At 49.9% G+C, this 26,306-nt stretch overlaps 1 protein-coding gene across 3 annotated transcripts in view; it reads right to left on the bottom strand.

Annotated features, from left to right (window-relative positions):
* The window catches only part of LOC116957582 (uncharacterized), a 45,703-nt gene extending 25,046 nt beyond the window's left edge, over positions 1 to 20,657 (bottom strand). Inside the window, exons 1-2 of one of the 3 annotated variants that reach the window (XM_032979823.2) lie at positions 20,419 to 20,657; positions 17,810 to 17,938 (exon numbers count right to left, since the gene is read on the bottom strand). In XM_032979823.2, the coding sequence (XP_032835714.1) occupies positions 17,810 to 17,938; positions 20,419 to 20,511 (222 nt within the window). In that variant the 5' untranslated portion in view covers positions 20,512 to 20,657. The remainder of the gene's footprint in view (positions 1 to 17,809; positions 17,939 to 20,418) is intronic. The other 2 variants (XM_076053174.1, XM_032979830.2) reach the window with 2 other exon arrangements.
* Positions 20,658 to 26,306: the final 5,649 nt, after the last annotated feature.

The raw sequence follows: 26,306 nt of genomic DNA, 5'->3' as shown, positions 1-26,306 counted from the left end.
CAAGCGTAATGCCATATGCACAGAGGGTTCTTCCTGCACACAGCCTGTGGGGTAAGGGCTTGGGGTGGGTGGAATGGAGGCGAGGGATAGGCGCGTGGGGTGGGGATCCCGATGGTATTCGATCACTCGGCCCCCCAATATCTGCACGCCGTTCCCGAATGCTCCTGAATGGGGGGGGGAGTCGCCTACGCCGCGTGGCCTTGAGTCGGCAGCACGGAGGGCGGACGCTGGTGCTTTGGCCCTTTCTCTCCGCCACACAGGATGGAGCCTCGCGAGACGGAACGAACTCGACGCCGCGGCTTGGCGCACGCACTCGGGGGCAAGGCAGACGGCAGTGAAAATATTTCATCATGGAAAACAGTGACGAGGGAAGACCCGGAGGCGAAGCGCACAATCTAAGATTGAAATCGCAACCTTTCCTATCGCTCGGCTTTCTCTTTAGCCTTTCCCCACATATGATGTGTATATATGTGTGTTGTATTATATTATATTACGCCTAGATTGGTGCTCGCAAACAGCACTTGCCCCGACATTATGCTTAAGGTTATATGGGGGATCTTTGTCTGTTTTTTGTATATATTACAGCTGTTTAATGGAAAGATTGTACGATGAAAATGTGTGACGAAAATTTATTATTATATGTTTTTGCATTCAAAGGGGGTTCCCATATTTGACGTGGAGCGCTCTTGCCGGCAATTCAGCAACATTTGTTTAAGCGAGCCCAACTGCTGATGAGACCCAGAAGGTGAAAACCGAACGAGCGTGTTTGCTTAAACAAATGCTGCTTGGTAATACGAGTCTAGAAATCCATTAAGTCTGATGGACTAAAATATTGGTTGATTTTGTATGCCGATAGATACAAAAAATAGTTCTGCTCATATTTAAAAAATGGTTGCCACCCGTATACAATTATGTATACTCTTTGGTTCTATTCGGTAAAGTCACGTAGGTACCTACGTCACGTAGGTAGGTACCTACGTCACGTAGGTACCTACGTGACTTTACCGAATAGAACCAAAGAGTATGGATCCTTACAGTCACGAAAGCTTCAAATCTACAATTATGTACACAGCTTTCGGTACGTAATTCGGATATTCCTCAGCACTATGTTCACTCTTTACCTGGCTTTGACGCCACCTTCGTCTCAAAACAACTATTTTACCAGGACACACGACTTTAAAGTACGAAGACGCTTTTGTGTGGGAACTTTGTCCATTGTTGTTGAATTCAAAGGTGTAGGAAACACTAACCGTGTGAAATATATGAGCAACGTCAGATATTCGCGGTCCGCACAGCCCAGCGTGGGATGGCACCGGAGACGCTTTGATGCCATCTCCCAGTGATAACATCACATGCACCTCCCCCGAGAAATGGCACAACGTAGCCGTGGCAATGTTGGGCCCTCTCCGGTGCAATTACTGTCATGAGGCCGTGATCAATATATTGCCGGATGAATGCCCTGCCCACGCCGAAACATGCCCTTGAACAGTATGCTCATCATATGATGGACAAAACTATGGGCGAATACAAAATTTTAATTTTATTAACCAAAAGTCACGTGTTCAAATCCAATGCCTTTAACAATGTATTGTGGTATGCGAGACACACAGATGGGTCTTACTAAATCTACACATTTACGGCCCGCTATCAATCCACTGCTGGATAAGGGCCTCCCCGCGCCAAACGGGTCGTGGCGGTTATTTAACTATACTTCACCACGCTGGTCAGCGCAGGTTAGTGAAGGTGGGGAGCACGGAATTTGCGGGCATGGCATTACCCTTGTGCTGCCCGCAAAGTATCCGCCTGTAACGTGTCCCGTTCAATCTGTCACGGGGCACAGCAGAAGTGAAGAAGGAAGTGTACGCGTTCAGCACGCTCCTTCCATTCTCAGCTTTACGAGGTACATTTATTCTTCTCCAGAGGCCTCCAGAGTTTTATTGAGTGAAAGGAATACTATTGCATATATCTTTTTTCTTATGGTGTTCACTTGCGAATACATAATTTGCAATGGGGGTAAGGCTCCGAACACACACGTCACCATCCTCCCTTAGGCCCGATCCATTCGCAAAGGCTTCTGCCAAGTAAGGTAATTGATTTCTAAGTTAATAATTTGTTTCCATTCATTGACACCACCGCCTGCATTCGTCACACAAATGCTGGCATCATTGCTCCATTAAATAACTCAACTTTTAAATCCCAAGCCTCAAGGATGATTCAATCATTAGCGACCTGTACGTTATCCCATCTGCTCATCACAATGATTAACGGCTGTCACATTGTATCCTGCCCCTTCCTTTAGCGAAAGTACACAGTCGTCACATTTCACTTTTGCAACGGAAATAATAAAAAGACAAATGCATCTTTAAACAAGCAAAAAACTGGCTGCAATTTTTATTTTTGCTCGGAAGGCTGTTTGACATGGAAACAGAAATGTCATAAATTTGTATTTAAAGCTTTCGTGACTGCAGGGATTTATATTCTTGGTTCTTTCGGTAAAGTCACGTAGAAGGGAAACAATAACATAATAAAAATATAAAACAATAAAATTCTCACGACGTTTCGACTGCAACACAAGCAATCATCATCAGGTGTGAAAACCACAATCATCATCATCAGGTGTGGTTTTCACACCTGATGATGATTGCTTGTGTTGCAGTCGAAACGTCGTGAGAATTTTATTCTTTTATATTTTTTATATATTTTATTGTTTCCCTTCTCCGTGACTTTACCGAAAGAACCATGAATAGAAATGCCATAGCCAAGATAACTTACAGGGCAGGGTGAATTGCTGGGGCCTCAGAAACGGCTCAACCGCGTCAGAGCTGTAACGCCGCTCACGGCTTTCCGTGTTCGTTTGAGGCTTTAGGTGTTCAGACTCTCGCAGAGGCGGCAGGCAGCCCTGCCAAGCGAGAACAGGTGGCGCACACACTGTCTCTAATTAATCTTTCGCGAGTCGTTTGCATTTTATAGAATCGTCTGGCATCTCATTAGCGTTCGGCTGATCGGGCAGAGGGTCCGTGCAACGACATTTGGAGCACCCTTCATGCAGCTATTGACTTTCAAGTTTCGCTCCAAGCGTTCGTTGATGTACAGCGGTGGTGGTGGTGGTGTTGTTGGACGGCCGAGCTGAACATCGCTAGTGGTGGTGGTGTAAGGGGGAGTTGTGGGAGGAGAGGCAGGCAGGAAAGAACGAGTGGACAAGGAGGGGGTGTGAAGTGAGAACTCCCATGCACTCTCGTTTGAAACTAATTCATAAAAAAAGGATAGCAAAAAAATTAAAGGTAAGAAAGAAGACCGCATTTTGAAGACAGAACATTTTAACGGAAATGTTTTATGGGCGATCCTAGTTCGGTTGCTTTATATTACATCGCAATTTTTTTATAGGTTATACCACGGTCATACAATTGATTATTTTAAAAGTAAAGTGAAAAGACGCAGAAGAGAACTTAAAAAATAAATAGCTCTTGCCATGATTAAGCACCGGAGCTGTTTATGCAGCATTTTTCAAGCAAATGTCATTTTTTGGGACCTCTACTCTAGCCAGACATGCCATGGTTACAAATCAACAAAGACAAATATTCCCCTATAGCCTTCACAGACTTTTGGGGCAAGTGCGGTTAGCCAGCACCTATGAAGGACGGTGTGGCACGCTAGGGGGTCGGGGTGGCCAGCACCACGCCCGGCCGCCTTTGTCTCCCCAGTGCTGATGTTTACACACCACACCACGTACTCATTTCGGGCTGAATCGACCTAGTGGGAGACCCGGGTCCCGGTTCAGATAATCGTCACTGATGGCGTTGGCCGTGAGCGGGAATCGAACTTGGGTCGCCTTGGTTCGTAGCGCAGCGCAGCGCTAACCCGTTGCGGCCGCCGGCAGGATCCGACGCACGCGTTTTAAAACCGGCACGTCGCGATCACGTGGACGTGGGGGGGGGGAGCGGCAACCATAAAAAAAACGTGACCTCAACAGAAGAAGCTCTACGCGGGCTGACATCGTGCCCACCAGCTAAGGCACGCAAATTGAAAATCACTTTGTTCGCAAAACGCTGAGCAGCAGAGAGCATTCCAATGATAATAATCTTCGCTGTGGAGGAGGCACATTTGCTGGCGTGCGAGGTCGCATCTCAGCCCAGGACGGGCGACTGTGCATTCATTCACCGTGTCGCTGCTTTCGGTCTCACGCCTGGTTTAACCCTTGTTAGAGCGTTGAGATCCACAAATTGATATCAAAGTTGATGCGGCACAATATTGCTCGCAATCGCGTGTGGCTTAACGATTGACCAGGGATAAGGGGATTTCCCACCCGGTTTAATCTGTTTGAAACGAGAATCTGAAATGGAATAAAAATATGAATCTGTTTCTTTGGGTGTTGCAATGACAGTGAAAATGCCATTAACAACAAGTGGTGTTCCTGCATAATGCATGAAAGTCAAACTGAACGGCTGTACAGCGGTGTGCGTTCTCATTTAAATAATTCTCATTTTCGTGAACTAAAGGGCATTTTCATGCAGAAATATTTTGAAATGCCAGACGTGTATATATGATTAAAAACAAACCACAAATACAAATTGCCATGCTGGCCTCCATTGCTTTGGAGCAAGCTCGAGTATAGGTGATTTGTACAAAAACAAAGACAACCTTATTTTCATCACCGTATCCATCCCACCCCCCCCCCCCAATATAGAACGCAACGCAGGTGAATAGCACATACCTCGCTGCGCGTGTACATGGCCTGTGCCGTGAACCGTTATCAGAAGACGGCTTCCAGAATAAGAGACGTGGGGCAAATTAAACACCTACGACACATTCAGTTGGTGGCTCTTCCACAGGGCTATGAAAGCAATGAATGCATGCATAGGCAAACAAATAAATCTGTGGCCGCATAAAGCCAAACACCGGTGACACCGCGCCGCAAATCTGGCTAAAGTTCAGCGTCGGAGCCGATGGCGCGCAAGATGCAACGGGAAACAAGTAGTTGGATTTCCACCATCGCCATGGCAACACGTGGCAGTGTGAAATTGAACGGGGTCAAAGAAAATGACGTGGCGAAATATGAATGAATGAATTCCCCGATCGGAGCAATCGAACCAAATTCACCACCGCACAAAGGCATTAATCGGCATCTGCTTCCATCTGTACGGGGATAGAGCGGTGCCCCCTCGCACGCGTGCGTTTTCTCCGGGTGCTCCGGTTTTCTCCCACGTGTGTAGATAGTTACAGCGTGTTATGAGACACACGTGTAGGTTGGACAATAACAGGAAAATTTAATAGTGTTGTTGTTCGGAAAAATGGAAGGAACCAGAGAGAGAGAGAGAGCAAGACCGAACAGAGACTGGCTTGATGACGACATAGGAGAGATTGGTGCCAGAAATATATCGCGCTACTTGAGAATATTGGTACAATACAGAGAGGAAAGTGGAAACAAATGACGAAATGATGTATAGTAAACACTCATTAATTGGATGAAGACATTTTAAAATTTAAACCCGATGAGGGAGACTTCTGGAGAATAGGCCAATGACTCAAGTGTGGCTTTCTCGGAAAGAATGAGCAAGTAATTAAGTACGTTACGAGAAATGTATTTTAGAATTAACATCGTACAATGTCCCCTTTGACGAAATCGCACGGAATGTGGCCGATCACGTGCGATCTCGGAAGCTAAGCAGCGTCGAACCTGATAGGTGCTCGGAGGGGCAACCACCGTGCTTAACAGATGCTATAGGCTGCTGCGGGGCTGTACTGACCCCGGTGCAGCGAAATATTGCACCGTACTTGTTGTACTGTACTTCTATAATCCCATGCTCCCCACCTTCACCAATACACACTGACCAGCGTGCTGAAGTATGGTCAAATAACCCCAACATCGTGGGGAGGCCATCAAACCAGCAGTGGGTTAACACAGGTGCTGTACAGGTGCGTGCGGACCTGCGCTCGCGACAAATGTGTAGCGCCATGGATGGGCTGCGCTTGCAGGCAATGACAGGCAGCCCTGAAGCAGTTGGGGGGGCTGCGAGCGATTCTACGATCCCTCGCAAACACTCCCAAAGGCTGGGGGGGCTGCGGCTGCACTGACCTGCAACGGCGGACATGCGGACCTCGGTGGGGTCACCCACGTCCCTCACTGAGGTCCGCACCTCGGCTGAGAAACGGATATAAGGCGAACCTCTGGAGAGGTCCATGCGGTTTAAAAACCGAAGCAGTTGGAGACCGGAAGCAGTTGAAGATAACCAGTTGAAGATAACCAGTTGAAGATAACCAGTTGAAGATAACCAGTTGAAGATAACCAGTTGAAGAAGGAAGACGCCGCTAGAGTAGGACTCTGAACCCCCCCTAGCTTCGCCGTCCTTTTAAGGGCCGAAGCTCTGTGAGGTGTCAGTGTTGGACCTGTACCCTGGCTGGGTCAGGTCAGGTAGTCTCACATAGGATATTATAGCCGGAGGACCTGGAGCGGAGTCGGGTTAGGCACGCTACACAGGAGGCGTATAGTATACCGAGTGGAAGAGGTCCTCAAGATCAACTGCATGAAGAATTGATGTATAGTAGTTAGGGTACGCGTGGATAATAAAGACGTGCCCCCCCTACGAAGTGTCTCCGGAGCAACACTACAAATGTATTGTTGCGTTCCACACACTTCTACTGTATTGCATCTTATAAAAAACAACAAATATAAACCCGAGCACTGACTTTCATCGCCGTAGCTTGGCTTGTCTCTGGCGATGCATCCCGATCTCTGGCTGGTGACTAATGCAGTTGCATGTGCTGACTCATTTCCCTACCCTTGCTTGCCTTGATGACGAACGCGGCACCTTGAAATCAGATTAAACCCACGCGGCCGTGTTCCGTGTACCCTGCGGTAAAATCCTCTCGCATGCACCCGATCCCCTTCCCGTCTCAGAGGCTAAGCAGGGATTTTGGGGCCGTCCATAAATGACGTCACGCCATTTTGGACGATTTTTGACTCCCCCCCCCCTCTCCCTCGTCACACGGCGTCACAAAAAGTCAGACTCCCCCCCCCCCCAAATATGACGTCACAAAGCTCTGCCACACCCCCCCCCCCCCCTCCAAAATCATATTTCCATTTTGAATATAAAACATGCTTCAAATCGCTTTAAACTATTGTTATTGTAGTGCGTATTTAATGTGGCGCTGCACTCTGATGATGTAGGAGAAAACATTTATTTGAAAAGTCTATTTAATTAAGTAGAACGTGTTGTCTATATTTATTTAAAGTTGCGCATTTTGATGTGACGTCACATTTCTCAAACACCCTCCCCCCCCCCCCCCTCGTCACACATCGTCACAAATGTCTGACCCCTCCCCCCCCCCCAGGTGCGTGACGTCATTTATGGACGGCCCCTTTGAGCCTGGCCCGTGTTCGGACGGGTGACCGCAGGCGTCGTGCAGATGGCAGTGCAGCAACACGATATTGTTGTACAGTACTCTGCTTCTATGCTCCCACAGCTATGCTTCCTGCCTTCACCTGCCCGCACTGACCAGCGTGGCGAGGTCTGCTCAATTGACCCCCCACGACTCGCATGGTGTGGGGAGACCCCATCCAGCAGTGGATCAACATACCGGTGGCCTTATTCTGTACGGTAAATACCCAGTAAGCATAGAACATTGGACCAACGTTGGCTCAACGTCGGTCTGTTTCCTGGGCAGTGCCCGCAAATCGTTCGACCAACGTTGGCTCAACGTTTGTGTTTCCTGGGCAGTGCCCGCAAATCGTTCAGTGGTAAAATGGCTTCACGAAAGAGTTAACGGCGCTCTGCATGCTGTTGGGCAAACAGTGTCAACGCTTATTTTGATTACAGTTAGAGTTTGGATTTAAAGCTTCCGTGACTGCAGGGATTCATATTCTTGGTTCTTTCGGTAAAGTCACGTAGAAGGGAAACAATAAAATAATATAAAAAAAATATCTGCGGTTGTAGCAAAACATTTTCATGGAGAAATTTGAGACTGACACCATCCAGACTGCCACTCTGCGCCCAACCTTATGGAAGAGGTACGTGGATGACACTTTTGTCATCTGGCCACATGGCCGGCCTGCTCTAGACCAATTCCTCGACCACGTCAATTACATACACCCAGCCATCAGATTTACCATGGAAGTCGAAAAAGATGTCCTAATAAAAAAGAGACCTGAAGGTTCAATGAGCCACTCTGTCTACAGGAAAGCTACCCATACGGATGCTTATCTGAAACCGGATTCCCACCACCATCCATCCCAGAAGAATTCCCTCAAGACTCTGCACCATTGAGCCCAATGCATATCCGACCAGGAACACATAGCCAGTGACCTCAAGCACGTACACCAAGCTCTTAAGGCTAATGGTTACTCCGACTACACAATCCGCAAAGCTATCACTCCAACCATGAAGAAGGACCCTCTTGAGGAGCCTTTCAAAACCATCACTTTACCCTACATTGCGGAGATCACATTACATAATATCCGTGATCTGGTTCCGTCTGTAAAAGATGTGATTCCGGACATATCAGTACCCTGGCATCTACAAACTAAGTTGCCTCTTTGGTAGTAGTTACATTGGAGAAACCAAACGACATGTCTCGGACCGCATTCGTGAACAAAAGCAGACCTAAAACACGGTAGGACCAACACCTCGGCCGTGGCAGATCACTGTTATAATTCAGTAGGCTCACATGACATTGACTTCTCCAAGACAGAGGTTCTTTGCAAGCCATCTGGCTACCATGAGAGATTCGTTCATGAGGCTATCCACATATACAAACACAGAGACAATTTCAACCGAGAAGATGGATTCTGGCATAGCAATCATTGGAAGGATTTGATAAACAATTTCGGGTCTTAATTGATTGTTCACGCACTTACGGTGGCTTTCAGACCGCATCCATTATTTTCGTCTCCCCCCTCCTCTTTTCCGAACATAGATGGACTCGTCCATCTGAATAACTGCCAAATCGCTCTCTGTGGTGCTAACGTTTAAAAAAACGCCACTTTTTTCAAATTTTCTTGCTGTAGTTTTCACACCTGACGATGATTGATTGTGTTGCAGTCGAAACGTCGTGATAATTTTATTGTTTTATATTTTTATTATTTTATTGTTTCCTTTCTACGTGACTTTACCGAAAGAACCAAGAATACAGTTAGAGTATTTAGCGCTGAATGGTTTTATTTTTGTTGCGAGGCATTCATTGCACACAGCAGTGCCTGCTGTGTTCTTTACTTTTGGTCATAATAGCGAGAACTCAGAGGGCCACATTCATCAAAGAGTGTTATTAATACAAAATATTACGTTCACCCAGACGGGTAATTAAAACATTGTTTTGCCGCAATGCATTTCAATAAGCTGTGATCATTGCGTTGTTGAACTGAAAGTTACGTTACTTGGTTAACTCGTACAATGCATCTCATGAACCTTGCCGAAATCCATAGTGATTAAAGAGAAGCTGAGATCCTGTGGGTGTTTATGTGTGTGGGAAATAAATTATACACGTGTAGTGAGTCCAACTGAGTCGCAGATGTTGTTCTTTAGAGGCAACACTTTTATTGTAACATCAACCCGCTAACGCAAAGGGGTAACTGCCCCTTCACCAGATACAGCCTAGGGTGGTGGCCACCCAGCTAACTACCCTATACGTCGGAGTTACAGCGACGAAGGGTCTGACCCTCACTCGTGCTGAGACCGGAGGTGTTGCCAGGGAGACGGGAGTCAAGAGTTGATTGATGGGCCGACAGGCGCCGGCCTGGCGAGAGCTTAAAGAGACGCACGAGAGGTCTCGGATAATTAGCAGAGGAATATAAGGGCGTGTGCGTGAGCGGGGAGTTGTTGCCGGGGACCAAGTGTGAAGACATCTCGCCGCTGCCGCTCCAGCCGTCAACGGGACCTCGACCCTCGCGCTGTCACCGGGCGGGTGTTGGCTGATCCCCCCCGCCCTGGACAGACGGGTGAGCGGGTCTGAGGGAGCATAGGTGAGGGCAGCGGTGGAGGTGTAGAGTTGCTGTGTGCGGAGTCGCTGTGTGCGGAGACGCTGTGTGCGGAGACGCTGTGTGTGGAGACGCTGCGTGCGAGGACGCTCTGTGCGGAGACGCTGTGTGCGGAGACGCTGTGTGCGGAGACGCTGTGTGTGGAGACGCTGTGTGTGGAGACCCTGTGTGCGGAGGCGCTGTGTGTGGAGACCCTGTGTGTGGAGACGCTGTGTGCGGAGACGCTGTGTGTGGAGACGCTGTGAGGAGACGCTGTGTGTGGAGACGCTGAGTGTGGAGACGCTGTGTGCGGAGTCGCTGTGTGCGGAGATGCTGTGTGCGAGGACGCTGTGTGTAGAGTCGCTGTGTGCGGAGTCGCTGAGAGCAGGATAGGCGAGGTCAAAGGTAGATAAGAGTTGGGAGAAGTTACTGTATAGATAGTTACAGTGCCTACAACTGGTGCAAGAATAGATAGGAGAATAAAGTGTAAGCAGGTGACTTGTTACAACGTGTCGGTGTGAGCAATTCTTGAAGACACTACACACGCACCTGGGTTTTGGCCAAAAGCTTCAAAATGTGTCCCTTTTTCAAGCACTCCATCCCAATCCCTCTCATGCTCCCAGGAGTATCCCTCCACCTCCCTCTCAACCTTGTCCCCGGCAAGTCTCGGGCATGTTGGGATGGCTGGAACAAATTTTTCTTTTTGCGACACTTCTGCGTGTGGCCGATGCTGCTGTAGGCCGGCAGCTGTGATTTTACACCGAGGTGGCTAATGAGGCAGGTAATTGCGTCAGGAGCAAGCGGATTGTATCATCGCTGCGGTGATGCCTCCTCCTTCGTAACTTGTCAATCAGTCATTGAGGTCGTTATTATGTCCCATGGGCTGTTTCACGTACGTGGTTATATTTCAGTTTAAACCTGACCTTGCACCCAAACTGATATTTGTAAAAAAAAAAATTGTGAAATTCGTTTTCGTGTTGCCTGTTTCCATCTTACCCCAGCGAACCTGAGTTGGATTCCCCGGCCCCTTATAACGTCAGCTGCGGGCAATATCCGAACCAATGCTGGCCCCTCCCTTCACCACCAACATGTACTGAACAGCGTGGTGAAGTATGGCCAATCGACCCTCATGATAGACACGGTGTGGGCGTGCCCCATCCAGCAGTGGACATCTCCACTGCATAATCTTGATTTGAAGCTTTCGTGACTGCAGGAATCCATACTCTTTGGTTCTTTCGGTAAAGTCACGTGGGTAGAAAATAAAATAAATCACGACGTTTCGGGCGCAACACAAGTGTCCGTCACCTTGATGATGGACGCTTGTGTTGCGCCCGAAACGTCGTGATTTGTTTTATTTTCTACCTACGTGACTCCACTGTGTACTAATGTGTTAATGTTCTGTTCGTGCATTAACTTATCCTCATTGAGTCGACTCTGCCGTGCCGTTACAGTGTGCACAGCTACCTTCACAGTTTAACGCGAACTGTGCTTAAAACCAATTCCGTTGTAAATGTTTTATTAGTTTCTTCAGCGCCGTGTCTGCTGAGCGTCACATTTTTACTGGAACTTGCATTTGTATTCTGCGGGCAATGGCTTGTCTGCACACACACGCACACATACACGTGTGTATGTGTGCGTGTGTGTGCTCGACTCGGCTTCAAAAAACGTATGACGTGTACAAAACATCCACGTTGGGGAGACAAAGGCGGCCGGGTACGGTGCCGGTCACCCACCCACCCCATCGCGTGCCGTGTCGCTCGCTTGCAGCACTTGCCCCAGCAGTATGTGAAGGCTACACGGGGGGGACCTTTGCCTTTGTCAGATTTGATGCGTATTTATGTGGAACAGCTACACTCGTCATGTGTCTGTGCATAGTCCGTGCCAAGCCATGGCACAATCAATATTAACACAACTGGAGTGAGTGAGTGAGTGTGTCAATTATGAGAGACAATGTTGCGGCGTGTGTTCCTTTGACGCAGAGTACATATTCTGTTTGTGCTCAGTGGCTTCGTCACAATAAATCAATTAGTCGAGGCATAGCTTGTGTGTGTGTGTGCGCGCGCGCCCATGTGTTCATCTTTTGTGCAAATCCTGAAAGCCTGACTGTTTTGTGCATTTGCAGATGCAAGTGTGTGCGTGTGCGTGTGTGGAGTGCCGGTCCTGGGCCTCCCCTAGGTCGACTCAGTCCCAAATTAGTACCTGGTACAATGCGTAAAACACCGCCACTGGGGGAGACAAAGGCGGCCGGGCGTGGTACTGAACCACCCACCACCCCTCTCGTGGCGGCCTTCACAGGTGCTGCTCGCAAACAGCGCTTGCCGTAGAAGTGTCCTAAGGCCACACGGGGGGCATCTTTGTCGTCTTTGTCGTCTTTCTCGTACTGCGGGGATCAGTCGACGAGGACGGAACGAGACGATCCTGCCGTCGTGTGGGTAAACACGGCACGTCGATAGCATGCATGGTGGCCAGCGAGACAGCCGGCGCTTACCCTGCTGATAGCGATCCAGACAGCTGGCTACACAGCCACACGGACAGGCAGCCAGCCAGACAGCTATAGGACAGACAGGCAGCCAGCCAGACAGCTATAGGACAGACAGGCAGCCAGACAGACAGCTATAGGACAGACAGATAGACAGACTGACAGTCAGCTATAGGACAGACAGACACACTGACAGTCAGCTATAGGACAGACAGCCACACTGGCAGTCAGCTATAGGACATACAGCCACACTGACAGTCAGCTATAGGACAGACAAACACTGGCAGTCAGCTATAGGACAGACAAACACTGGCAGTCAGCTATAGGACAGACAGGCACACTGACAGTCAGCTATAGGAGAGACAGACACACAGACAGTCAGCTATAGGAGAGACAGACACACAGACAGTCAGCTATAGTACAGACAGCCACACTGACAGCTATAGGACAGACAGCCACACTGACAGTCAGCTATAGGACAGACAGCCACACTTACAGCTATAGGACAGACAGGCACACTGACAGTCAGCTATAGTACAGACAGACACACTGACAGCTATAGGACAGACAGCCACACTGACAGCTATAGGAGAGACAGCCACACTGACAGACAGCTATAGGACAGACAGACACACTGACAGCTATAGGACAGACAGACACACTGACTGACAGCTATAGGACAGACAGGCACACTGACAGTCAGCTATAGGAGAGACAGACACACTGACAGACAGCTATAGGACAGACAAACACTGACAGACAGCTATAGGACAGACAGGGACACTGACAGACAGCTATAGGACAGACAAACACTGATAGACAGCTATAGGACAGACAGGCACACTGACAGTCAGCTATAGGACAGACAGGCACACTGACAGTCAGCTATAGGACAGACAAACACTGACAGTCAGCTATAGGACAGACAGGCACACTGACAGACAGCTAAAGGAGAGACAGGGACACTGACAGACAGCTATAGGACAGACAGGCACACTGACAGTCAGCTATAGGACAGACAGACACACTGACAGACAGCTATAGGACATACAGCCACACTGACAGTCAGCTATAGGACAGACAGCCACACTGACAGTCAGCTATAGGACAGACAGGGACACTGACAGACAGCTATAGGACAGACAGGCATACTGACAGTCAGTTATAGGACAGACAGCCACACTGACAGACAGCTAAAGGAGAGACAGGGACACTGACAGACAGCTATAGGACAGACAGGCACACTGACAGTCAGCTATAGGACAGACAGGCACACTGACAGCTATAGGACAGACAGACACACTGACAGTCAGCTATAGGACAGACAGGCACACGAACAGTCAGCTATAGGACAGACAGCCACACTGACAGTCAGCTATAGGACAGACAGGCACACTGACAGCTATAGGACAGACAGCCACGCTGACAGTCAGCTATAGGACAGACAGGCACACTGACAGCTATAGGACAGACAGCCACACTGACAGTCAGCTATAGGACAGACAGACACACTGACAGACAGCTATAGGACAGACAGCCACACTGACAGTCAGCTATAGGACAGACAGACACACTGACAGCTATAGGACAGACAGACACACTGACAGACAGCTATAGGACAGACAGCCACGCACAGCCAGCTATAGGACAGACAGCCACACTGACAGACAGCTATAGGACAGACAGGCACACAGTCAGCTATAGGACAGACAGCCACACTGACAGTCAGCTATAGGACAGACAGCCACACTGACAGTCAGCTATAGGACAGACAGGGACACTGACAGACAGCTATAGGACAGACAGGCATACTGACAGTCAGCTATAGGACAGACAGACACACTGACAGCTATAGGACAGACAGACACACTGACAGACAGCTATAGGACAGACAGCCACGCACAGCCAGCTATAGGACAGACAGCCACACTGACAGACAGCTATAGGACAGACAGGCACACAGACAGCTATAGGACAGACAGACACACTGACAGGCAGCTATAGGACAGAGAGCCACGCACAGCCAGCTATAGGACAGACAGCCACACTGACAGACAGCTATAGGACAGACAGACACACTGACAGTCAGCTGTCGGACAGACAGGCAGACTGACAGCTATAGAACAGACAGCCACACTGACAGTCAGCTATAGGACAGACAGGCACACGGACAGTCAGCTATAGGACAGACAGACACACTGACAGCTATAGGACAGACAGGCACACTGACAGTCAGCTATAGGACAAACAGCCACACTGACAGTCAGCTATAGGACGGACAGGCACACTGACAGTCAGCTATAGGACAGACAGGCACACTGACAGCTATAGGACAGATAGCCACGCACAGCCAGCCAATGAGCTATGAGCCACACCGACAGCCTAGCCCGCCAGCCTGCCACACTTCCATTCACAATGCGGTGCAACTCCCTGAGCACGAAGCAAAGAATCTGCGGCTTGTTGATGCCTGGAGGCAGCGCCAACATCGACAGCGCGAGAGGTCGACAACAAATTAGTAAAACAATATATCTCGTCTTTTAGCATCCAATACAGTCGCGAATTAGACGTTTGCAAATGCCAATCAATGGCTTCTAAAACGCAGAGATGATTTGAAATGCCTCGCATTTGAAATGCGCTCGATTCGTTTTGGTGGTGTTTGTTTAGGGATCGTGAGTGGGCCTCGTGAGTGACCGCAGGGCCTCGCTTTTGTTTAGGAGGCTTGGGTCAGAAAAGGCAACAAACACGGGAAATGGAACTGTATCCCTAACACACACACAAAGAAAAAACACGGTCGGCATTCAGAATTGCGTAGCACAATAACCTCACGTCGGATGCGGTAAACGATTAATGCACATTGTTGGTTCTTTCGGTAAAGTCACGTAGATAGAAAATTTAAAATTTAATACAATTAAAAATAAATTACAAACAATTAAAGCCCAAAAAAAAAACCCCACGACGTTTCCATCGCAACGGAAGCGGTCTTCGTCGCAATTAAATCGCGGACAACAATTGCCATGCCTTTTGTCAATCCACTGCTGGACGTAGGCCTCCCACGCCACGTCGGTCGGTTCAGAGTTTGTTTGACCATACTTCACCACACTGGTCAATGCGGGTTGGGTGACGGGGCAAGGATCGGGTCAGACATCACTCGCCGCTGACGTTAGCCGTGGCCAGGAGTTCAACTCAGGTCAGCGGGTTTGCAGAGCAGTGGACTAACCGGTGAGCCACCGTTCCCTCCGGTTCAACAGACGGCCCGTAAACGTGTTGACTTTTGTTAAATGGAGTCGCATTTGCTTCGAAGCTGTTTTAATGACGAATTCATCCTTCGCAAATGCCTTCAGCGTCACGGCGGAGAATAAGAAGAGGCCACGGCCAATAAGGGGCCGTCCATAAATGACGTCACGCGATTTTGGACGATTTTCGACCCCCCCCCACTCGTCACACGGCGTCACAAAAAGTCAGACCCCCCCCCCTCAAATATGACGTCACAAAGCTCTGCACCCCCCCCAAAAAAAAACATGATTCGAATCGCTTTAAACTAATGTCATTGTAGTGCGTATTTAATGTGCCGCTGCACTCTGATGTTGTAGGAGAAGACATTTATCAAAAAGTATATTTAATTAAGTAGAACGTGTTGTTTATATTTATTTAAAGTTGCGCATTTTGATATGACGTCACATTTCTCACCCCCCCTTCCCCCCTCGTCACACATCGTCACGAATGTCTGACCCCGCCCCCCCCCCCCCCCGCCTAGGTGCGTGACGTCATTTATGGACGACCCCTTAGCGAAACGCTCCGCGCTCGCAGACTGCACGCAGAGCCGCGATGGTTAAAAACACTCGCAAAGGGCGTTGCTTACACAATTGTGTCTCCCCACTCACCGCCTTCAAGCTTACATTCCACGTGAATACCGTATTGTTAAAGAGGAGTTCTCACGTGCACTTTTGTCACAGTCCCTTCCATGCAAATGGTTTGCCGTTCAGAGTGGCGACTCTCGGCGTAAGCGAACCGAGCAAAAGTTCAGGGCCCCAAGTAGATCAAGTTGGGGGGGGGGGGAGGATGTCGGATTCATGAAAAAGCATCCCAAAGAAAACACAAAGAGCGAATTCACGGAGCTGTGCTTGTTTCTGTGTGTGTGGAGCCAACGCGTCTGAAATTGCGCACTCCCAGAAGGCCCGCTCGGCTCGCGAGACGTTACGTCCTCGTCTGTGGATGTTGAGCTTCTTTCGCACCGTACGTAAGCCAGCCGTGCTCATCGGAGGTGTGAGATGTGTAAAAATAATATATTTTTTTGTAAGTGGAGAGGAGCAGGCGTGTGAAGGAGGTAAGTTGTCTGCGTATTTGTTTAGTTCCTTGCATGTGTAATTAACATGAACGCAAATATCCAATCGATCTCTGCAAACTCGATCTAGCCCGAATCTCTCTCTTCGTTCATCTCACTGCAATCTTTCGTCTATATCTCTTCTGTTATCTCGCTAGGATAGTATAAAGTGATAGGGCATCCCCCTCACTCTCCCCCGAAAATAATTTATATTTAGGGCCCCCATTGAACCAGCACGTCCATCGAGTGCTCAACAAAGTTTCAGGGCCCCAAGCATCTGGGTTTGTGGCATGGCATGACATTTCTAACATAATTTGCCGGGTACAATTTCTTCAGTCAAATTAATATGAGAACTAAATCTCGTGACAAAATGCGAGGCCTCTGTTCCTCTCCGTTTCACCCGTGTTCGTGACAATGATACTACGTGTTTCATAATCGTGATTATTCTTTAATTAGGTCTATTTTTACAGACACTCAGTCGTCTCGGGCTTTGCACTGGAATTCCTAATGAAACGCAATGATCCAGTTAAAAAAAAGATATACTGCATGAACAAACGAACAAATGTCTCCCCGTATAGCCTTCAACAGACTGTCGAGTCAAGTGATGTTAAAGAGCGACCCCACGTTGGACACAGCGCGACAGAAGAGGGGGTGGTGTGGCCGGAACCACTCCGGCCGCCTTGGTCTGATGTTTACACGCCGCGCCAGATCCAGGACTGGGGGTCCGACATCCGCCACCGACGTTAGCCGTGGCCGGGAATCGAACTCAGGTCACTGGGTTTCGTAGTGCGACGAGCTAAATGCGTAAAAAAAAAATTGTTCGTCGTATCTCAAATCAAACCGATGTACTAAATATATATTTTATTCCCAGAGATGGAATTCAACGAAATCACGAAATCAAGTCGCGCACGCGCGCACACACCAACGGAGACGAGCGAGCACCCAACGACGCCCGTCCTAAATTCGCGTGACAAGCATGCACCCAATCAAGAGCTTCTCGCAAGCCACCGCGGCGGTGTGCGTTTGAAAGTGCCCCCCACCCCGTCCACCTCGTCCTACCGACCGGGTGTGCGCCGTGCGGTATGACCACGGTGAGCGAGCGAGCGAGAGCGGTGCAGTCTGTGCGCGTCACCTTCGTGGCGAACTGGGACACGGACGTGGAGACGTCCTCCAGGAGACGTCCGTCTTTAGGCTGCAACGCAAAGGGGCGGGTGCGGGGGGTTATCCTGCAGAGCGTTAGCTACCGCTCGGTACACGCGAGGCTTTCGTTTATCGCCGGACATCGTCTGGCTCGCCGCTCGACTGGACTGGAAGGCACGCGCCTGCTCGTCGCCACGGCCACGGAGCGAGAGTTTTGCTCCATGTGGTGCGACGATATTTTCTGGCTCACGGATTGTGACAGACTCGGCTGACCATGAAGCCCTCCGCGTAGGGCACTTGAGGTGACCAGAAATACCCTCTCAAAGGATGTGCTGTGTTGAGGCTATCGTCATCATCAGCCACGGTCAATCCACTTCTGGGTTAAGGTCTCCCCCAAAGCCATCTCCATCTCACGCCGTATTGCGACGCAGCAATCCGCCCAGTGCCGGCACATGAGCTGAGTTCATCGCTCCATCTCTGTGTTGAATGTCCTCTCACATCTCTTCCTTTCCTTGGCTACCCACTGCCGGTAGCCTATACCACCAGCCACGATCCCGTGACGTGTCCTGCCCAACAAACTGCTGTCAAGTGGTCACATTGATGCCGGTAACCTGCGCAAGTTCTTAAATGCGTGAGTTTCTCACGTTGCCTCTCATTGTAATTCCAAGCTCTGCGCCTCTCTGAGCCTCCTCGTGCCCTGTTCCTCTCGCGTTCCATTTTCTTAAACGTCGTCCACGTTTCTGATGCGTGCCTCGTAGCGGGCGACACGCGGCACTCTTGAGGTCGCTCTGAGCTATCGCCCCATTCTCTCCGAGGCATTTCGGCAATCGCCACCGCCGGCTACCGTATTGGTTGTACGCACCCCTCCCCCCCCTCTCCCCACCCCCGTTCCTTCCTTAACGTTCGCCAACTGATGGGCAGCTTGACCTCGGCAGTCCTCCCATCTGGGGATTCTAAGGACATATCCAATCCAATGAAAGCACTCTTCCAGAACACAGACCTCGTCCTCGTCCTCTGTGAGGTTCCAAACACCGAGAGCACTCTTGCCGAACTGATTGAACAGCCGCGTTTGCTCATCCTCCGTCTCCGTCGCAGGATCGCCGTCTCTCCGTGTGACCGCGAGCTTAAGTCAAATCAACGCTTCCCTTCAATACAGATATTTGTCAGCCTCCCGAGCGAGCCACACACACACACACACCCCTAACGACTGAGCTAATTACTTGAATAATCTTCGCGTAGTAAGCTACCGATTTTTGTGTCGTTGCGGGCATTTGCTCATCCATCAAAGGCCGCTGGAGTTACCTCCTAAAGACGGCTTATCTGCTGCCGTGCATCCTTGATGTACGATTTTCTCAGGGTGCTGTTGGTAATTCATTGCTTCATTCATTCAATTGCCCATGGAGCGCCAACTCCGCTGTCGTAACCACGGTGCTGGTACCATGGATTTAAAACCTCGTGCTTAACTCTAATCACTTGTGCCGTGGTGTTTTGTGTTTTTTTTCTTTGAATTATTACTCTGCTTTCATTTATTTCATATATTCACCACTTCTAACTTTTAATCTCAGCAGCATCGGCCACCATTGGTTACCAACGCAAGGAAGATCCCAAACAGCATTTCGTGCGCATTGTTTACCGTTCAGAAGCGAGATCCTTTCCCAAATTATCTGCACACGGACGCACGCGAAAAGGTCGGCAACCCCCACATGAATCAAAACTTTTGCAGAAAAATCACACCGTTGGAGGAAGAGCAAACCCACGCATGAATACTCAGCGTTTGCGTACGGCTAAGGAACATCCATTGACTACAATGGAGGGGGGCGGGGTGGGGGGGGCATTACGGGCTCAGAAATTAAGGCAAAGCAATTCAACAGAATGGAACACCTTATTTGTCAAGTGAGGCGTACGCACGGGGGTCTGACAGAGCGGGTCAAGGTGAGGTCGCTCGGAATAAAGGGGGAGTCGCGGAGTGCAGGAGGAGGAATAATGAGGGTGAGCGTGGGCGACCCTCATTGCCAGACGAGATGCAGGGGGGGGGGGGGGGCAGTCATCATCATCATCATCCTCATCATCGTCGTCACCACCGTCGTAGATCACTCGAATGTGAACCTCAACCGTGCGTCGGCCACATTCATCGGAGCAGCAAGCGCCGCGGTGGTTGGGAAATACATCGGCGGACGATCTTAAGAGCGGAACAAAGAGGCTGGCGAAATTAAAGCATTTTGCCTCGGCATTAAAATCCCTCCCGTCTAATCGTCTTAGTCATGCCGACGGTGCCGATTCCCACTTGAGGCCATGAATTGTGGAAAGAATGAAGGAGCAACAACAACCCCCCCCACCCCCCCGCCGCAACGCTTTGTGTGAAATCAACGGCAAGAGCTACGGGCAGAAGGGACAGGAGAGGGGTCGGGGTGGGAGCCTTATGGGGGTTGGTGGGGGGGGGGGGTCACGGAGCCGGGGGGGGGCAGGGGGGGCAGGGGGGGCAGGGGGGGCAGGGGGGGCAGGGGGGGCAGGGGAGTGGCGAGTGGAACTGACCTTGCACGTCGAGAGCCGAGCGTCGTCCTCTCTGTCAGGTACGAGCGTTTTCATGGACTTGCTTTTGTACAGCTTCCAGATGCCCTGGCTCATGTTCGCAGCGCTGTGCGGCAGCTCATGCGCAGCTTGTGCGGAGCGCGCAGGGGGAGCGGCTGCTGCTGCTGCTACTGCTGCTACTGCCTCAGCCGCGGGGCTCCTCTCGGCTACACGCACCCTCCCATCCTCGCGCCGACACCTCCCACCACCACCACCACCACTAACCACCACCACCACCACCAACTCCCCTCCCTCCACGGCACCCACCACCCACCCCCGCCGCACACGCAAGCACGGATGGAGGGGGGCTGCGCGAGATCGTGCGGGGTGGTCCACGTGGATGCGGATTGCGCCGTGGTCGGGGAGGGAGACGGGAGGAGGGAGGGAGGGAGGGAGGGAGGGAGGGAGGGGGGAGGGAGGGAGGGAGGGAGGGAGGGAGTGAGGGAGGAGGGAGGGAGGGAGGGAGGGGGGAGGGAGGAGGGAGGGAGGGGGGAGGGAGGGAGGGGGGAGGGAGGGGGGAGGGAGGGGGGAGGGAGGGGGGAGGGAGGAGGGAGGGGGAGGGAGGAGGGAGGGGGAGGGAGGAGGGGAGGGAGGAGGGAGGGAGGGGAGGGAGGGAGGGAGGGGAGGGAGGGAGGGAGGGGAGGGAGGGGGGAGGGAGGGGAGGGAGGGAGGGGAGGGAGCGAGCGAGGGTTTTGGTGGCGAGACGGTGAGCGGTGCTGGAGAGGTGGAGGGGAGCAGAAGGGTCGCGTTTGAGGGTGGTTGAGGGTGGTTGAGGGTGGGTGACGGTGGGTGACGGTGAGTGACGGTGAGTGAGGGTGGTTGAGGGTGAGTGACGGTGAGTGACGGTGAGTGAGGGTGGTGAGGGTGGGTGAGGGTGGTGAGGGTGGGTGAGGGTGGGTGAGGGTTGGTGAGGGTGGTTGAGGGTGGTGAGGGTTGGTGAGGGTGTGGGTGAGGGTGAGGGTGGGTGAGGGTGGGTGAGAGTGGGTGAGGGTGGTGAGGGTTGGTGAGTGTGTGGGTGTGGGTGAGGGTGGGTGAGGGTGGGTGAGAGTGGGTGAGGGTGGGTGGGTGAGGGTGGGTGAGGGTGGGTGAGTGTGCGGGTGGGTGAGGGTGGGTGAGTGTGTGGGTGGTTGAGAGTGGGTGAGGGTGGGTGAGGGTGAGTGAGAGTGGATGAGGGTGGGTGAGGGTGGGTGGGTGAGGGTGGGTGAGTGTGTGGGTGGGTGAGGGTGGTTGAGGGTGAGTGAGGGTGAGTGAGAGTGGATGAGGGTGGGTGAGGGTGGGTGGGTGAGGGTGGGTGAGTGTGTGGGTGGGTGAGGGTGGTTGAGGGTGAGTGAGGGTGAGTGAGAGTGGATGAGGGTGGGTGAGGGTGGGTGGGTGAGGGTGGGTGGGTGAGGGTGGGTGAGGGTGGTTGAGTGTGTGGGTGGGTGAGAGTGGGTGAGGGTGGGTGAGTGTGTGGGTGGGTGAGGGTGGGTGAGTGTGTGGGTGGTTGAGAGTGGGTGAGGGTGGGTGAGTGAGTGTGTGGGTGGGTGAGGGTGGTTGAGGGTGAGTGAGGGTGGTTGTTATGCACTGCTGGGCTGTTGGACCGGGGAGATGTAAAGGAATGGTCCCATTGAGGGGGCGGGGTCGAGGCTGGTGGGGAGAGGAGAGATAGAGGGGGGAAGTGGGGGGGGGGGGAAGTGGGGGGGGAAGTGGGGGGGGGGAAGTGTGGGGGGAGTTTGTTCGGAGCTGACGAGTTGTGATAAGGGGGTTTGGAGTACAGACGGCATTGTGGTCGCAGATGTGTAGAGCCAGGGATGAATGCATATCGAGACGTACTCAATAAGGGAAGGAAGTGGGGAGTTGGCAGTAGGAGGAGGCGGAGAGGAAAGCTGGCAAAACCGTTCAATCATTACTTTTTTTTTAAGCGTACGTACTAAAAAAGGGAACAGATGAGCAGAGGGTGCGAGATGAGAGGAGGAGGAGGAAGAATCACTGCTTCGGCACACGCGAGGCCGAGTGTGAAACACGCACCAGAAGATCAGAACACGGCAACGGCATTCAGGGGCAATCCACAAGGACGTCTTGAGACCCAGAGAGAACTGCAAACGGGGGGGGGGGGGGATGGAAGAAATAAACGCCCCATGATACGTTTGTAGAAGAAAAATGTTGTGAGGGGGAAAAAAGTTATTATTTCGAATCATTAAAAAAACAATAATTGTTGAGACTTTTAATTGGTATCTGGGTTACGAATGTGTGGGGACATCAGGCGACCAGAAGTCACCCCCCCCCCTCTCTCACCACTGCAGATGCCACGTTTTGTCACCCTCCTTCTCACCGCGGGCGCGGTCTTGCGTTGATTGTCAGATCCGCCTCGTCTCCCTCCACATCACTGTCAAATTGTCGTTCCTCGCGAACCAAGCGAAGAATCGGTCGTCAACAATTGTTGTTGTGTGGGAGGGAGCAAGGGTTGGTGCAGTGGTTGGAGAACTACGCCAAACATCGTGAGTTCAATTCACCTGCCACAGCTAACATCGGCGACCCTGTCCTGAGCTTCCCTTTCAACAATCCACACTGACCAGCATGGTGAAGTATGGTCAAACAACCCCCAATGGCCGACATGGCCGGGGGAGGCCTTCATCCGCAACAGTCGAGGCAGAACAAAGTGATATTTAGGCTCACAGAGTGAACTGAACTGCGCAAACGAAGTTTCGAGGAGCAATGCAGAGTGGACTGGGGGGGGGGGGGGAAATCTCACCTAGACTGTAAAAATGAGAGGTGGAAAATAATCTATTTGTGAATTCGCATTGGGATCCGAATCGCTGAACTGACACGTGGCCGCTGTGCATCTCTTGGGAGCTCGATGAGTAACGCTGGGGCAGGGTGAGCAGCACAGAGCAAAGGTCCATGGGAATCTCGGCTCTCTCGCTCATCGGTGAATACAACAGCACCTTTACGGACGGATGTAGGGCACGGTCACTTGAAAGCCTTCATTCCTAGAGGCGAATTTGCCAATCGAAGCGGCAAAAAAAATCACTTTGGAGGAAATGTGCATGCGCTCCCATCTCAAACCAATGGGCTGGCTGCGCACAAACACTTTCCTCCATCAAAGCCATCAGATATGGTGGCCACAATTTTAATTCAAGAAAATGTGGACAAACGTCACGCCCTAATAATCTTCAACAATCATACTATTTGTTTTATAAAAGCGCCTTTCATATCGAATTATCTCAAAGCTCTGTACATAAAAAAAATCAAGCATAGATACAAATCCGATCGAAAGACTGTACAGTAAAAGCTGATGACAATACTGTAATAGTTATTATTGTTAAGTGAGAGTGGAAGCCCTACCATCAGAATTCCTTGCATCAATTTTTTTTTGCTCTGGTACAAGTTTTCTGCTATGCAGGTTTTTGTGGCGCAATGTCAGCTTTATTTTGGAGGATTTATTGAACAACATGAATATAACATTCATATTTTACCTAACAAAAAGTAACATGATTAAAATGAAAGGGGTATCGTATATGGGAATTATCTGTAGGACTGCATCAGCTATTTAGCGTCATATATTTTGGGGGATTTATTGAACAACATGAATATAACATTCATATTTTACCTAACAAAAAGTAACATGATTAAAATGAAAGGGATATCGTATATGGGAATTATCTGTAGGACTGCATCAGCTATTTAGCGTCATATATGTTGGAGGATTTATTGAACAACATGAATATAACATTCATATTTTACCTAACAAAAAGTAACATGATTACAATGAAAGGGGGATCGTATATGGGAATTATCTGTAGGACTGCATCAGCTATTTAGCGTCATATATTTTGGAGGATTTATTGAACAGCATGAATATAACATTCATATTTTACCTAACAAAAAGTAACATGATTACAATGAAAGGGGTATCGTATATGGGAATTATCTGTAGGACTGCATCAGCTATTTAGCGTCATATATTTTCAGTTTGTAATGATACCTGGGAATGGCATTTTATATCCTCGTCGTCAAACGTGCTTTGTAATAGTTATACGAAGTCATTGACGCTGGGCCAGAACGTCAAAGTAACACACGCAAGCGCACGATTTCGATATTTCACTGGTAATTAGATCAACGTCAATTCTTAAATCCATATTCAACGGCATATGAGTGTTCATCGTGCTAAACGCCGATGCAAACGTGCGCTGTCCGTTAAACGCATCCGGGCAATTATACAGAAGGGGTGCTCAAGCGTTGACATATACAATTACCAACAATTATTAAAGATTACATTGTTTTAATATTTTGTTTGTGTACAAAAAAAACATCATTGAGTCTCAAGTCTCTTTTTCAAGAGAGATTCTGAATTTTCCAATGGAAATTTTTTTTGGGGGGGAGGAAATCGGTAGCCAGAGGGAAACCCACAGTTATGTACGGAAACGCCCAGACTTCACACGGATACGTCATAGCCTACTTGCTGTACTGTCTCCTGTAGGTACTTGGCATGCAGCAACTCACCACCGCCCTACTGCCCGCGCCCCCCTCCCCCTCCAAATCGCCAAGTATGGGAATTGTGAGGTTTTGATGCGAGAAATGATCAATGTATTGTCTCATTTGTACTGCCTCGTTTCGATTGTTTCTTGTTTGCTCCGTTTCATTTCTCCTATTTTACCCCATGAGTGTAAATACAGCACACCATTTAGCGATATAACTTGCACGTAATATGGATCAATAGTAAAGCGAAAACATTATTCATGTACAAGTGAAATCGATTTTGCCGCTGACTATTCGTGCGTTAAACCGATTCCACGGCATAATACGCTTTGGAATTATTTAGCATCCAAAGCGAAGTCATCTCACGACGCTGCGCAGAATACGGTGTGCACGTTTAATTTATAGAGAGGAAACGACAGTCAATCATCGGCAGAGAATAAAAGGAAGGTCTAAGCGTGGACTTAAAGAGGGACGGGAAGTTGGCAGGATCGGTGGCTGGGGGATGAGTCACCACTGACCGAGCAGCTCTATCATTGCCCTCACGGTATCTCACGCAGGTGCAAATCTTCCTTTTAATTCACCAACCATAACTCGCGGTTTCTGCATTGCCATAATGCACATCAGAAGAGATTAACAACCATCCGTCCATACGTGGGCAGTTTCCTCGAGACGCCATTGGATAGAATAATTTGTATTAAATAGCTCTCACCTGGCTGAACAAAGGGCTTACACTTTAATTGTCGTGATTACTTCTGCTGGGCAATTTAAACAGTGAATGCCACGGGCTACGCAGTAAACTCGGGATGTTATTACAGAACGGGGAATTTCGAAAGACACTATTTTTTTTTACTGTAAAAGTGCACTGATTATTGAGTACGCGAAACGCAATCATTGCTCAAATTGTGACTCGCTCAGCACGAGACGCCTAGGCGTGTTGGAATTACGAATACTGATGGACACAATTAGAGGAAATGCATGTCTGAATGAATTAAAAGTCATCGTGCCGTAGTTGAATAAATCATGTCATTAAGATTGTTTAAATTATTTCCAGGGCACTGCTCGTCAAAGGATAATGGGAAGGAGTCAGCGGAGGCTTGTTAAGAATTAACAGGAGCGCAAAAATTACGGTGCATGCACGGTGCACTGAATGTGGCGCAAATTGGAACGTTTTGGAGAATTAGCGCTGTGGTGTCCTGGCAGGGACTGACGATGCATTCATTGGCTTCCAGCTCGAGATTTTCTTGGGACGGGCCACATTGAGTGCAATACCGAATTCATTATAAGCCACAATGGATTTGCTTTTGAGTTTTCGGTGACCGAGGGGTTAAGCGGCGGTGCGTTGGGGTTTGGAGCTCGCTGCGCTGTGGATGCAGGCGCCTGAGTTTGATTACGGA

This window comes from Petromyzon marinus, chromosome 3 (assembly GCF_048934315.1).
Source record: "Petromyzon marinus isolate PM22_M1 ecotype Great Lakes invasive population chromosome 3, UKy_Petmar_22M1.pri1.0, whole genome shotgun sequence".
Taxonomy (NCBI): domain Eukaryota; kingdom Metazoa; phylum Chordata; class Hyperoartia; order Petromyzontiformes; family Petromyzontidae; genus Petromyzon; species Petromyzon marinus.
Note: the sequence above shows the minus strand (reverse complement) of the source record. Positions and strands in the feature narration are given on the sequence as shown.